The 13824-nt window shown below is 42.8% G+C and overlaps 1 protein-coding gene across 1 annotated transcript in view; it reads right to left on the bottom strand.

Moving 5' to 3' along the window:
* Positions 1-13824, bottom strand: part of LOC147020726 (MFS-type transporter SLC18B1-like) — a 43693-nt gene that overhangs the window by 5457 nt on the left and 24412 nt on the right. The window contains exons 6-11 of the mRNA XM_085896288.1: positions 11853-12009; positions 11482-11624; positions 9136-9237; positions 8354-8445; positions 3890-3985; positions 1117-1191 (exon numbers count right to left, since the gene is read on the bottom strand). Coding sequence (XP_085752414.1) covers positions 1117-1191; positions 3890-3985; positions 8354-8445; positions 9136-9237; positions 11482-11624; positions 11853-12009 — 665 coding nt within the window. The remainder of the gene's footprint in view (positions 1-1116; positions 1192-3889; positions 3986-8353; positions 8446-9135; positions 9238-11481; positions 11625-11852; positions 12010-13824) is intronic.

The raw sequence follows: 13824 nt of genomic DNA, 5'->3' as shown, positions 1-13824 counted from the left end.
TTACTGGTCAACTGGTACCAGTTGAAAACCAGTAGCCAACTGGTACCAGTAAAGCCAGTTGGTTTCTTACTGGTTTTAATATGGAAATTGGAATAGAGTGATATATTACCAGTTGAAATACATGTATTTAACTAACTGGTATCAACTGGGACCAGTACATTGTAACTGGTATCAACTGGAACCAGTAAGACTTTAACTGGTACAAATATGAGCTACTGGTTTTTTCAACTGGGAAATTGGAATTCTGACTGAATTTAACTGGTACCAGTTGAAACCAATAGAGACCAGTTAAAGACCAATTAGAACCAATAGAGAACAGTTGAAAATGTGTACTGATTTTAACTGGTTTTTCGACCTGGGTATGTAATATTCTTGTGATCGAGTTCATCTCATCTTGATACTAAGCCTAGTATTGGATTAACGGTTAAGGTGGCTGGCTTAAGATCTTAGGGTCTTCAGTTTGAGCCCTTGTTGTGCATTCAAATAACACCAGGTGGGTTGACTCAGCCTGTCATCTTTCCGAAGTTGGCAAAATGAGTACAAGCTTACTGGAAACGGGCTCTGCTCCCAGCAATGATACGACCAACAGACACTGGCTACATAAGAAATGATTACGACGTCTTGATGTTTCCTCGATAAATTATTTTATATTTTGGTCTGATCGCTTCAAGGTGTTTGTTACTTCATAAGGCTTTGGGTGGTGGCAAGGATGCCCGTGGCCATGAGCCGTTGTGACTATTTTCAAAGGTGACGATTCACTGCTGGACTAGTCCATCTCAGGGTGCTGTTGAAGCAGCTCTCACCCGAGGTGGTGATTTGCAATTTAATCAATGTCCCGGTACAACAACGGCCTACTCTTTGAGAAAAGGTATCTTGGAGTCTTCAACGTCCCCAAGTGAATGGTATCCACACACTGGAGTCGGTTGAATGTCTCCTTCAAAGGATGATCTACTCATTGATGCAACAACCTGCATATGAAGTAGGTACCAGGGTGACTTTATATTTGAATTTGGAATGAAACCCATGCTTGACAGCTTAAATATAACCATGCTACTTCTGAGCTATCGTGTTGGCCTTAGATTTGTGTAGTAAAGGTGGCTTGGTGCGTACACGTACCCGAGGTACCACATGGAGTTAAAGTGACTGGCCACGATTCCATTTGTGGATACGGTATCTGGAAGACCAGCTTCACTGCCAAAGGAAAGACATTGCAGAATTTGAGAAATAACTAACTTTGTTATAAACATGCAGCATTATTACCTCCACCACCGAAGGTTGCAGGAGGTTATGTTTTCACCCCTTTCTGTTGGTTTGTTTGTTTGTTTGTTTGTTTGTGTGCAGGATATCTCAAAAAGTTGTGGACGGATTCGGATGAAATTTGTTGGCCAGATTGGGTGTGTGTGAGAAGGACAAACGGATGAGATTTTGGTGAAGATCTGGATCCGGCTATGATAATTTTTTTAATTGACTTACGGTTCTCTGTTCTATTCACCTTCTCATTTTCTCAAGGTCATCTGCCCTGTGCTTGGAAATCAGCAAGCATTACCACTCTGCATAAAAAGGTGCAAAAACGGATCCCTGCAACTACAGACAAATCAGCCTTCTCCCAATCATCAGAAAGGTCATGGAATCCATCATCACTTCTGACATCAAATCCGTCCTCTTCCCCAATGGCTTGATTTCTGATCATCAATTTGGATTTTGACCAGGTCACTCAACCTTGGACATGCTACTTCTGCTTTCGCAACAATGGACGGAGGTCCTAAATGCCAAACATGAGAGCAGAGCCATCTCGTCAGACAAATCGCGAGCTTTCGATGCGGTCTGGCACCCTGCCCTGCTCACCAAACTCTCTTCTTACGGTATCCAAAGCCATCTCCACTCATGGCTTGCGGACTTCCTCTCATGTCGCAGTCAACGCGTATCTCTCAATGCAATTCTCACATCTCTTCCTGTCCAGGCTGGAGTTCCTCAAGGCAGTGTTCTTGTCCCTGTGCTTTTTCTGTTTTTCATCAATAATCTTTCAGATTCCCTGGGAAATCCTCTATCTCTTTGCTGATGACTCCACCCTCTGCCGTACCACATCTCATCCCTCTGCAGGCAGCAACCTCTTCACCCTCTGCAGACCTGGATAAAATCACAATCTGGTCAAACACTTGGAACATGTCTTTCAATCCTGACAAATCTCACACCCTCACAATGTCTCTCTGAAAGGACCGTCTGGAAGCCACCCCCCAACGACCCCCCTCCATCTACTACATCAACAATCCTCTTGAAGAAGTCCTTTCATTCAAGCTTCTGGGTCTCACAATCTGCCATGATGTTTCCTGGTAAAGCCACATCTCCAATTTGGCCTCCAGAGCCAGTCGCCAACTGGGAATCCTACGTTATGCAACGTCCTTCCTTGGTACACCTGAGCTCCAACCCACTTACAAAGCTTTCATCCGCAGTCTGATGGAGTACTGCTCCCCCCTCTGGGGGTGGTGCTCTTGCCTCACACCCCGCTCAACTTGACGCTGTGGAAACCAAGGCTTTTAGGATCATTGGTATCTCCCCCAATGAGGCTGAGTCTTTGGGCCTCTCACTCTCTCACCGGAGGCAGGTCGGTGGTCTTTCTGTCTTCTACCATGTCGACTCTGACCTTGCCCCCCTACTCTGTCTGTGATCTGCCCCCCCCCTATATTTACTCAAGGTGCTCGAGGTCTGCCAAAAAACCCCTTCTGTTGAAACTACCAAATCAAGAATCACTGCTCACCTTCACTCTTTCATTCCTCTTTTTTTCCCTCCTCTGGAACAAACTCCCACACTCTCTTCAATTCCACTCCTCCCTCCAGGTCTTCAAAACAGCTCTTTCAAATTCCCTGTTTTGTTTCCTGAAAGTCCCCGTCGTACCATCTTGTTTACCCCCCACGTACCCTGCCCCATCCCTCTCCCTTCCAAATCCTATTGTTTTTGTTCCCACTATTTTGTGCTTCCCTCTCCTGGCCCCTCTTGTCTCCTGCCTTAGTATTCACTTTTACATGAGCCTGGACATGGTTTACAAAAAATAATAAACAATGTGATTCTTTACCATTCAGAGATCGGGCCAAAAACGATATATAGCACAATATCTCAAAAAGTTGTGAACGGATTCGAACGAAACTTGGTGGACACATTGGGGTGTGTGACAAGAAAGAACTGATTCGATTTTGGTGAAGATTCGAATCTAGATCTTACACGAGAATTATTTAATTCCAAAGTGATTTTTCACCATCGAGAGATGAGGCCAAGAGAGATGTGGCACGATATTTCAAAAATGTGTTGGGCCCGATATGTTCTCATGGCTCAGGCATTGCGTGGCCGGTGTATGTGCTCTACCGAGTACCCTTCCAGCTCTGCCATTATTTCACCTTAAAAAATGAGCAAACCGTTGTCATCAGTGAAAAGCCAATAATATGCTTAAGTGGTATTGGGGTAGTTTGGAATTAATGGTACCATATGTATGTTGATCTTATCTACTAATTTGCGTCTTGGCCAATGGACTGGCAAATCGATAGCAATCAGCGCTGGGCCGCATTTGTTTCATATCCGCACCGTCAGCCATTTTCCACGTTTCCTCCACGAGTTGGACGAGATCTGCTTTTGACCGATAGTGCCACATTACTCGTATTGGTACGTACCATAACGTACTTTAACAAGCTCGACTTTGTAAAAAGTAAATTTTACAAAGTTGCAAGAAAATTAATTAATTAATTTTAAAAATACATACATTACATGTGGCCTTTCAAGCTTAACATTGTTATAGATGGCATGTATGAATGATGTTTTAATGGAGACCCCTTTGCGTTGCAGTATATACATGCAAATAGCTCAGGCGTACACGTACGTATCCATACGCCGTCGAACTCACAAGGCCCCATCAAGGATGATGGAAAAAGCAGGGATGAGCATGGCTGCCAGGAAGATTCCCAGGAAACACAGTGTGGTGATCATCAACCAAAGTTTGCTGTTTGTCATGCAGACAGTATACCAGTCAGCAAGTACAGAACATACATTGAAGGCCTAGTGCGCATTCACCATGCAATGTGTACCTACTGGACAGGGCCTTAGGATAGTATTTGCTAAAGGGTGCGTTGAAAACACTCACAAGTTCCACAACCCCCTTTTCTGGCAACTTATGAAAAGGCAAAAAAAAAAAAAGAAGCTTATTGATCAAATGTTTGGATTCAACTAAAAAGCAAACTTTAAAAAGCTTTATCAAGTGAAGTTTATCGTCACAGCCATCTTCTTCGCAATAAAAAAACGAGACGAGCGGAAATGATGTGACCAGGAGTTTTTCATCCTATTTTCATTAAGGTGTGAGTAGCGATGGCAACAAGAATCCATTGTAGATGTATTTGAGGACTTGTAGGTAGTGGTTGTTCAGAAGAACTGAGAGTTCATGGTGTAAGCTCATTTGGTTTATTTATTTATTTTTTAAATCTTCTTGTGTGTCGAATCATTCCCCTTTCTGTTGTCACGGCTGCAGTGGTTTATTGTGTATGCAGATGAACTGCTGTCATTGTATTGTGTGTGGGTGTGTTCTGTGAATACAAAGAGGAGCAAATGTTTCATAATTTTAGAGACGAGCTCAAAATGCAGACCCGGTGGTGTCCAGCTCTCAGGGTATTACACACACATCATTGAAACGGCCTTTTAATCACTAAAAGAGGAAGAACACCTTTGGATTTCATCATCTGAAGTCTTTCAAAAAGCTATCAGAAAATGTGTGAATGAGTGTGGACCATGATTAATCTGATGAGCATCATTAGCGTCTGTTCGTGAAGAGCAATAGGGGTGAGAAGATTTAGGAATAAACTTCAAGAAGGTTTTTTGGGGGGTGCTCGAGGGTTGCGGATAGATTACGTTGTTGCGTGGAGATGAGAGCATGGATGCAGCACAAGCTGATGAGAGTGATGGAATTGTGGACAAGGCGTGAGGTTGATTCCATGATTACTCCAAAAGCAGATAAACTAATTGGTTGAGAAGTCCTGAGTGAACTTGGCCAAGTTACACAGATGGGTCATTTATCTCAGGATGGCCGAGAGCAGGGGTCTCCAACCTATGGCCCGCAGGCCACATGCGGCCCCTTAGATGGATTAATGCGGCCCGCGGTGCCATATTAAATTTACATTACAATGTGGCCCGCAATACTGCCAATTTGTCAGGGTCAATGATCAAAGCGTTGTGTAATTTTTATTATGATGTTGATTCATATTAGACACGTGTGTTTAACACGATTATTGGTTCATGTAAAAAGTGAAAAAATATTTTCACGAAAAAAATAATTGGTTCACGAAAAAAGTGAAAAAATATTTTCACGAAAAAAATAAGTGACCACTATATTCGTTATTGTTATGTGTGTCTATCTGTCTGTCTGTCTGTCTGTATGTCTGTCTGTATGTCTGTATGTCTTCGCTAGATCTCCCTTATTGTCGGGTTTTCCGTGTGTGTGTGTGTGTGTGTGGTGTGTGTGTGTGTGTGTGTGTATGTGTGTCTGCAACGCGAGGCTCCACAGCACGAACCAGCGAACCGATTTCGATGAAACTTTGCCAACATGTGGAATATATACTGGGAATGTGCACGTTTGAATTTCGTTGCCTAGCAACCACCCGTTGCTGTGCAGCGGCCGAAAAACCGCGTACAGTATTTTCAATACTTGTCCTTCAGTTTTGAATGTAGAGAAACGAGACTTCGGAATTAAACACTTCGAGATATTTAGAAAATTTTACTCAAGCCGATTTTTGATTGAGTTTTTATTTTTCAAATGGTAGTCCTTCAAAAATCGGGTGTCTTTCACCGTCATTTTTTATGAGGGGCTTAGGAAAGTGGGCGGAGCTTAGGGAAAGTGGACGTGGTTGATGAAAAGTGGGAGTGGTGTAGGAAAGTGGGCGTGGCTTATGAAAAATATTGTGGCTCAGGAGGTGTGGTCAAACAAGAGCATTGAGAGAAGTTTATCGGGTTTTCCGTGTGTGTGTGTGTGTGTGTGTGTGTGTGTGTGTGTGTGTGTGTGTGTGTGTGTGTGTGTGTGTGTGTCTGCAACGCGAGGCTCCACAGCACAAACCAGCAAACCGATTATTTTTCAAATGGTAGTCCTTCAAAAGTAGGGTGTCTATTTACCGTCATTTTTTATGAGGAGTGCCAGTTGGCAAAATACGCAATAGGAAAAATCTTGCCAGGCAGAGGAACAATTGTATGTGAACCAATACGTCTTGGCAATGAATCTTCGGCGGTGGATCGGTCAGAATGAAAAGCATCGTATCCAGCGCTTCAATCCTAGCTAATCCCTCGTCGCCTACCGGCTTGTCTGTCTGTCTGTCTGTCCCGAGCATAGCTCCGTGGGTTTTGATCCGATCCTGATAAAATTTTGGTGGGAGGTTTATATCATGATCTCGTTGTATTTTCCTGAAAATGGGCGTGGTGTGCCCATTATGGGCGGAGCCACGCCCCAAAAACACGTGTTTTTAGGGGCTAGCTGATTTCAATTTGCATCTTCTCCTCGGGGGTTTGTCGAATCTGACAGGGGTTTCGGTATTTGGTTAGCCCAATGGCACCTGCATAGCCCCACGGAGCTCAATTTTTCATTTTCGTCCCAAGGTCAAGGTCACAAGGTCACGAACTTAGAAAATTGCAAATTTCGACTTTAAAAAATTTCTTCTCCAAGGGGTTTGTCGAATCTGGCAGAGGTTTCGGTATTTAGTTAGCCCAATGGCACCTGCATAGCCCCACGGAGCTCTATTTTTCATTTTCGTCCCAAGGTCAAGGCCACAAGGTCACAAACTTAGAAAATTGCGAATTGTGTTTTTAGGGGTAGCCAATTTCAATTTGCATCTTCTCCGAGGGGGTTTGTCAAATCTGACAGGGGTTTCGGTATTTGGTTAGCCCAATGGCACCTGCATAGCCCCACGGAGCTCAATTTTTCATTTTCGTCCCAACGTCAAGGCCACAAGGTCACGAACTTAGAAAATTTCGAATTTTGACATAAAAATCATACGACCGCCCAAACTTTGAGAGTTTGGATGACAATATTTTTTATGCATAATCTTGAGGTCATTCCCCACCTAAAGTCTTGAAACCATTTTGCTCTATCTCGAACACCTTGCCCTTGGCGCCCCCTTCAAGTTTGTTTTTACGCTGATTTCATCAAAGTATGGATAATCCGAGGAGTGCGAAATGCCATATACCCTATATGACGTTATATTGTTCCTGGAATGTTCCAGAGGAAGTTTTGCACCAAAGGTCATAATCCTTGACCTTTAAAGTTCACAAAGGTCAAATTTTCAAAGTTGTGGGAATCGAACCGGGTTTTCGACCTTCTTCGACTAACTAACTCCAATAAGCTATAGCATGTCGTATCCTGTTTCCTTATTTTAATGTCCACAACATTGTTTTCTGACCTTTAAAGGTTATGCAAAGGTCAAATTTTGAAAGGTGTTGAACGAAACCGGGTTTTCGACATTTTGCAGCTAATAACCTGTCACTCGTACCACATCATGTTGATCATTGTTATAACTTGGTCAAACATTATCACATTGTCTCATCCTTGACTTCTGAAACAATCTACATCGTCAAATACCGCTCATGGACCATCTTCGTCTTCAGACATTCATTTATCATATTCGTTGGCAAGAAAAATATATTTAGCACTAATTTTTATTTAAATTTCCACATATTAATTGTAATTTTTTTTTCGGAATTTCGCGTCTTTTTTTGGGTGCGGCCCTCCGCCCCTCACCACTTTGGTTTTGTGGCCCTCCGCCGAAAAAGTTTGGAGACCCCTGGGCTAGAGGTATGCACACTCACCTCTGAACTGTCTAGTCTGGGATCAAATCGCGGCCCAACTATAAACTCTCATCCCAGTGTCAAGGTCGGGTGATTCATCGATGTGTGTGTGCTGTTTACCTTGGATGATTGTTAAGCCGGGTGTCCTGTGTTCTGGTAGTAGTTGGGGGACGTTAAAGACATCACTGTGTCCTTCGCCAAGAGTAGACGAGTCATTCGCGTCACCCTCTACAAATTACAAATTCCTGCTCTAACCTACAAGGGGCACTGCATCATGCTGCATACGAAAAAAGATCTACCTCTGTTAGCCAGCGATGCTGTCCCTTGGTCAATCACGGTTACTCATGAAGATGTTGGCAAACGATTTGGTTGCCACAAACAGTTTTACAATCTGATATGTCGAGCAGATGAAGACATTTTAAAAAGTCTTTCAATAATAAAAGAAAAGATTATTTAATTGCAGATATTGGCAATGACTTCGGAGAAAAACAAAATGACGACATGCAGCTTTATGAACTTCTTAACAGTTGTGTAAGTTTTGCAATCTACAAACCTTTTGATGTGGAATACAGGAGCTGGACCCATCATGGTGAAGGTCGCAGAACACAGGACTGTGCCAAACGTTATCATCGACCAACGTGAATCCTGTATGCAGGTGAGACCGATTGTCAAATTCTAAGGTTAATTTCTTTAGGCAGAACTTCCATTACTTTAGTCTTTATATATATTCCTTTCACTTTTGGGTTAGAACAATTAAATGCGATTTGTAGACACTTGTTGGGTGAATGGAGGTTATGTTTTCACTCCTGTCTGTCTGCCTGTGAACAGGATATCTCAAAAAGGTTGTGGGGACGAAACTTGGTGGACAGGTCGGGCGTGCGACGAGGAAGAATCTTTTCAATTTTGGTGAAGATCGGGATCAGGATCCGAGAATTGTAAAATTGTAAAATTATTTTTTCGTCATTCTTCACATTTGGGATATGTGGCCAAAACGATATACTGTATTGCACAATATTTCAAAAAGTTGTGGACGAGTTCTGACAAAACATGGTGGATGACTTGGTCAGGTGACAAGAACAAGCCGATTCGATTTTGGTTCAGGTCCGGATCCAGATCTGGCCGATCAGCGGGATACAGAACGTGAACTGTTCAGCCTGGCAGAGGTATGTCTACTGAGTGTTCTAGAATCTAGTTCGTTCATGTGTCGTCATTTATTTATGACTTCGGTCACACGAGTCCATTGAATAAGCTGGAAAGGGTCCTAATATGGGGTACGAGCAATGGCATGAAACATCCATTTATGGGTAATGAACTCAAAATACTCAATGGACTTACAGGATGGGCATCACTGATGTGGCCAAATAAGGGTGCAAAAACAGCATAAGAACATCCGAATCCAAGCAAGATGAGGCCGATCTTGCTCGGTAAGAGAGAAAACTGAAAAGGAAACAGAAAATCATGCAATGTTGGATCATTTAGCAATTTCATTACAAGGATTACTCCAACAGTAATTTCATCAATTTTTTTTCCTAATAAAAGTGTGCTGCAGACAGAACAAGCATGCACAGCTACAGAAACACCAGACTACCGAGCTGTTTTTCTTAGAATTTCAACAGAAGGTGCAAGCAAGGTAGTTCATAGGTATACCTTCTGTATGTAGGCCTCGAGCATTACAAGCCTGAAAACGAGGAATATTTCATTTCTTCTCAAATCATCACAACTCAGGAGTCATCAGTTCACCACTCAAAACCTACAATGTATCATCGATCGATCGTTGAAGAAATGATGTTCAGGTTCTTCAGCCATGTTTGCACGACCTTTTCGACGAAGGGTGCGATGTGATCACACAGCCTCGTACTTCACATCCATGATTCTTGGAACAATCACGGCGGAGCTTTACATCGCGTGAGCTTGAAGACATCCGGTCATTTGATGAAAATCGAGATGAAGTGAGGGAAATAAGTGCAAAGAGCCGGATGGAGACCGAACAGGTTTCTCTAGAGCAGTGATGTGATGGGATGTTCCTGTGCATGGTTAGACATACCTGAGTGTAGTTGAGGATTTTCCCCTTGATCCTTCTATTTTGTGTTAAAATTACTCCATTTGCTATCATGACTGTCTGGCAGTGATTTATGGCAGTCATTAACGAGCACATCATGTACGTGGTGAGGAACAGTGAAGCATGGTTATTATCCCCCGCCAACCAACGAAGTTGGCGGGGGATATAGAAATGGGTTCCGTCCGTCCGTCACATTTCGTTTCCGGAGCTTAACTACAAATCCCCTCAAGATATATTTACGAAATTTGGTACACATATCAAGCAAGTGGTGAACTGGTGCCTTTTGATATTTTCTAATTGATAGGTCACATGGTTTGGCAGCCATGTTGGATTCAAGAAAAATATTAAATAATGTTTTCTCTCGAATCACATAACCTAACGAAGCGAAAATTTGCAACTATCATCTTCCATCATGTCTGCATACATAGTAAAAATTATGATGTCACAAGTCACATGATTTGGCGGCCATCTTGGATAGAAAAACACCTCATCCGATTAACACGAAACTTCACACACATATTCCACTGGAGGATTGGAGGCAGAATGTAAATTTATGATGTCATAGGTCACATGGTTCGTCAGCCATCTTGGATTGACAATTAATAAATTTTAAAAATCTCCAGAACGGCTGGACAGATTGAGGCAAAATTTCACACACACTTTCCCCAAGACATCGTTTCAGAAGTTTGTTAATTTCTAATTGATGTCACCTGGTTTGGCGGCCATATTGAATTTACCCTAAAACCTCCAAACATCTCCAGAATGGCTGGTCAGATCAAGGGGAAACTTCACATACATATTGCACACGCTTAGGGAATATAAGTTTGTTAATCCTCATTTACTATGGCAGGGATATCATAGACTTCGTCTTCAAAGGATGCTAGTTTAAACTTGTTTCATTAAAACAGAGTAAGGCAAAAGCAAAAAGTGCAACATCAGAAAGGAGGCAGAAGAGGACAGAGGTCACCAACCTATTTGCAATGCAAGAGTAACAGACAAGAAACTCAGCTTCATCTCTGAATATTTCAATAATATTGAAGGCCTCAGTTTCCACGACATCAAGAAGTGCAAGGTGCGAGACAGGGGCACCAGCCCAAGAGGGAGAGCAGTACCCCATGCCCATTGAGCTGTGGATGAAGGAAGGCCTTGTCGGTAGATACAAGTTCAGATTTGTCATCGAAAGACTCTGCACGATGTAGAATGCCGAGTCGGCAGCTTGCTTTGGAAGCCAACTTCGATATGTTTGCCTCATGTTATTTTGTTTTATTCTTCCATTTCATCTGATGTGATTTGTGCAATACCTACCTTTTAAAGCTATTACATGAACCTCAACATCCAAAAGAAAATGCTGATGAACCAAAAGCAAAACATATTGGGACTTCCTCGATTATCCATAGATTTATGTCATATTTGATGGGCTGAGTTCATAAGCCATTTGAATTTGACCTTGAATGATTTTGTTTCGGGCCTTTAGAATACTTGCACTTCATGCGGTCCGATCAGTCTCTGACGATGGGGAGGTGGCCGTGTGTGTGTGAAATTTTTTTTTTCATTTTATTATTTTTGCACATTCAAAATGTTTAAAGACATCATGGGTAACAGTTAAAATGTATTTGTGATACCTGATGTGTGAGGAATGGTGGCATGATGGGGCGTATGAACGTCATCGCTACTGAAGAGATACACACTTGAAGTGACATTACAAGCACTGACTTTCTCTGCAGGAAGTGCTTGTATCCTCCAGGCTGAACTTCCTGACTCTCACCTGCAAACATCCACAAATACGCGGAGAAGATATCGATTACAACGATAATATTTTATGGATTAATATCTGTTATCAAAAAAACGACGAGATGTCTGCTACCCAACACATTCTTGAATACCACTTGGTCAAGTTTTCTTTTCATTGATGATTACTTTAATCTAAATGACTGTTCTTAGACTTTTTGAGAGTTCAAAACAAGCTGATTTGCATGTTTTGCATGTTGCTTACCTTGGTTAGGGAGTGTCAGCATGGAGAAAGGTATAAGGATAAGGTAGAGGGAGCCAAGGATGAGAAAAGGAGGTTCATATTGGAATCTCTCATACAATGCTCCTCCAAGTGGAGGTCCCAACAAAACACCAACACTGCAGAATACTTCAAGGATACCCTGAAGATGGTACATAGTACATCAGACCGGCTACACATGCCCTCTTCAACATAGTATGTATTTTCAATGACACGCGCACTGCTGTACGTATCTGTGTACCACGTAACGCAGAACAAAATCTGCATCAATGTGGACAATAATGCCAAGAAAGATGGGAGAAAAGAGGAGGAACAGAGTGGGTAGTAAGCCTTATTTGGGGAGCTTAACCAGGAAGGGTTACTGGAAGAATGTGTGCATCATGGTAGAGCTACAAAGGGTCAAAGGGCTGAGATGACAGAAGAGAAGATGTAAAACAACCAAGAGGTTATCGTCATGGGACATATCAATAATGTTCAGAGCGTTAGATGCCACAGAATCCAGAAATCACAGATGTGATGCTGGGTTCCCAGCCCGATCGGGAGATCAGTACTCCATTGAGATATGGATGAGGGCCTTGTAGTTTGTGAGTCGTTCATATTTTTCAAGGAAAGACTTGAATCAATGGAGGATGGCCAGATTGGGACTGGTCAGCCCAGAGAGATGCCATGGCTGATAGCAAGGCCAAGAAGCTCGAATAGATTGAACCCCCTCTGGGATAATGATATTCATAGAGCATGCTGTTATGTTTGTGTGGTGGGGGTGAGGGGAGGAGGTAAGTTGTGAGAAATAGGGTATCGACCCCCATTTGTGTTTGATTATATGACTTTTGAACACTGTACTGAGGACAAGCAGATAGGGATAAGTCGTCCGGCTTGTTTGTATGCCGGTGGGAGACAGTGTGGTCAACCTTCAGTGATTAGAAAGGATTGAGGGTCCTGTCACATGTCCCTCATGTCAAACCGGGTGAGGCGGAGTGCTTTCCTCTGACCCACTAAGGGAGAAGCCTCTTCCCCCGCATCTATCCATTAAAGTGGGGAAGCGGGCCTCAGACCACATCCTTTCTATGAATGGTGGAGTGTCGTGGGGCCGATGATTGGTCCGCTGTGCCCATGGGGGAGTGAACCCTTGCAGACAGTGATTGCTCAAGTCGGTCGGAGGGAAAGGGGGTGGGGGGGGGTCGCAGATAAGGAAAGCCTGTACTCTGTCTCTCCGGCCTTGGCGAATGAGCACTCTCGACACACAGATGTGATCTTGTGGAATGTTTCACCTCTTAGGCATTCCTGTGTTACTCTACTTTGGATCACCTGCTCCTTCCTGGAGCCAGCCCTACAACTAGCAATCTGGGACATCACCCCCTACTTTTAACCCCCTCACTTGTCCAGTACTTGTACGTAAGCTAGGTGTGTTTGTGTGTGTGTGTGTGTGTGTGTGTGTGTGTGTGTGTGTGTGTGTGTGTGTGTGTGTGTGTGTGTGTGTGTGTGTGTGTGTGTCATCACTTTATTATCAAGGAATAACTTTTTGAAATCGAATGTTATATTTTGAACACAAACCGGAACATGAATAGGAACACAAGTTTGCCGTTTTCCCGTACTTTGTCTGAATTCGTCCTGGTCGCACGTGCGCAGATCGGAGTGAGATCATATTTTTACTCTGTCTGCCCATCATTGAAACAAAATTGAAAATCATTACAAACAGGAAACTGACTGTTTTTAACGATGTTATAAATGACACAAAGAACACGCACAAATAAGTAATGGAACATGTCAAATCAGGTGATGTTCTTGGCACTGGGTAAAATGGCGGTAAAACCTGGAACCGATTTATTTATCAGCCTTTAAATGCGGAATTGATTTATTTTCACACCTTTAACCCTCCTTAAACCTTTATTTAAATTGAACTAATTACTTGAACAGGAGAACACAAATTGCCTTCAAAGAACTTCCATGAACCACACTA

The sequence above is a fragment of the Eptatretus burgeri genome, chromosome 9 (assembly GCF_056783735.1).
Source record: "Eptatretus burgeri isolate ZD-2024b chromosome 9, Ebu_testis_v1, whole genome shotgun sequence".
Lineage (NCBI taxonomy): Eukaryota > Metazoa > Chordata > Myxini > Myxiniformes > Myxinidae > Eptatretus > Eptatretus burgeri.
The sequence above is the reverse complement of the archived record's forward strand: the minus strand, read 5'-3'. Positions and strand labels throughout refer to the sequence as shown.